Raw genomic sequence first — 896 nt, 5'->3', positions numbered from 1 at the left:
CCGGGCCGGACCTCGCGCCCGCGACCGAGCCGCCCGAGGAGTACGCGTACCCGGACTACCGCGGCAAGGGCTGCGTGGACGAGAGCGGCTTCGTGTACGCCATCGGCGAGAAGTTCGCGCCGGGCCCGTCCGCCTGCCCGTGCCTGTGCACCGAGGAGGGGCCGCTGTGCGCGCAGCCCGAGTGCCCGCGGCTGCACCCGCGCTGCGTGCGCGTCGACACGAGCCAGTGCTGCCCGCAGTGCAAGGAGAGGAAGCGCTACTGCGAGTTCCGGGGCAGGACCTACCAGGCTCTGGAGGAGTTCGCGGTAAGAGCGCGCGGCCCGCGCCCTCCGCGGTGGGGGGCGGGGCGAGGGGGCGGCTCTGGCCCTGGGCGCCCCGCTTTGCAGAAGAGGCGCTCCCTGCCTCCCAGAGGCGGACAGCGCCCTGCCCTGGGCCCCTTAACGAGACCCGTCTTGCTCAGTGCGGACGTAGCGTTTCAAGCGAGGTGGCCCCATCCATCCTTTGGGCTTCGCTGTGGAAGGGTTTCCTTGGAGTGAAGCCGATGGCGCTGACGCGACAGGCCCAAGCGCTGCCCCGCGGGACTTTCGACATTCGTTTACTGCCCCTCGCGTGGGAGTGATGCGGCGGAAGCGTTCGGTCTGCTCACAAACACAGGGCGACTTACCTGCCGCTTGGGGTAGATGCTTCGGCTGATGGCCCATTTAGGGAGACGGCTCGCATAAGTGAGCCATTTCCCTAGATTACGTGGTGGCGTATCATGCAAATGTTCTAAAAGTTAAAAGCATGCTTGCTCACTGGCTGCCAAAACAGTGGCTGGCAGAAACAGGAGGCCCAGCTCTGAGTAAACCCAGTTTTATTTTAGCTGAGTACTAGTGATGCTTCTAATAGAACCGGCC

At 65.0% G+C, this 896-nt stretch overlaps 1 protein-coding gene across 1 annotated transcript in view; it reads left to right on the top strand.

Moving 5' to 3' along the window:
* The window catches only part of VWC2 (von Willebrand factor C domain containing 2), a 60,648-nt gene that overhangs the window by 18,288 nt on the left and 41,464 nt on the right, over window positions 1–896 (top strand). Inside the window, exon 5 of the mRNA XM_011385907.1 lies at window positions 6–305. Within this exon, the coding sequence (XP_011384209.1) occupies window positions 6–305 (300 nt within the window). The remainder of the gene's footprint in view (window positions 1–5; window positions 306–896) is intronic.

The sequence above is a fragment of the Pteropus vampyrus genome, unplaced genomic scaffold, assembly GCF_000151845.1.
Source record: "Pteropus vampyrus isolate Shadow unplaced genomic scaffold, Pvam_2.0 Scaffold823, whole genome shotgun sequence".
Taxonomy (NCBI): Eukaryota; Metazoa; Chordata; class Mammalia; order Chiroptera; family Pteropodidae; genus Pteropus; species Pteropus vampyrus.
The sequence above is the reverse complement of the archived record's forward strand: the minus strand, read 5'-3'. Positions and strand labels throughout refer to the sequence as shown.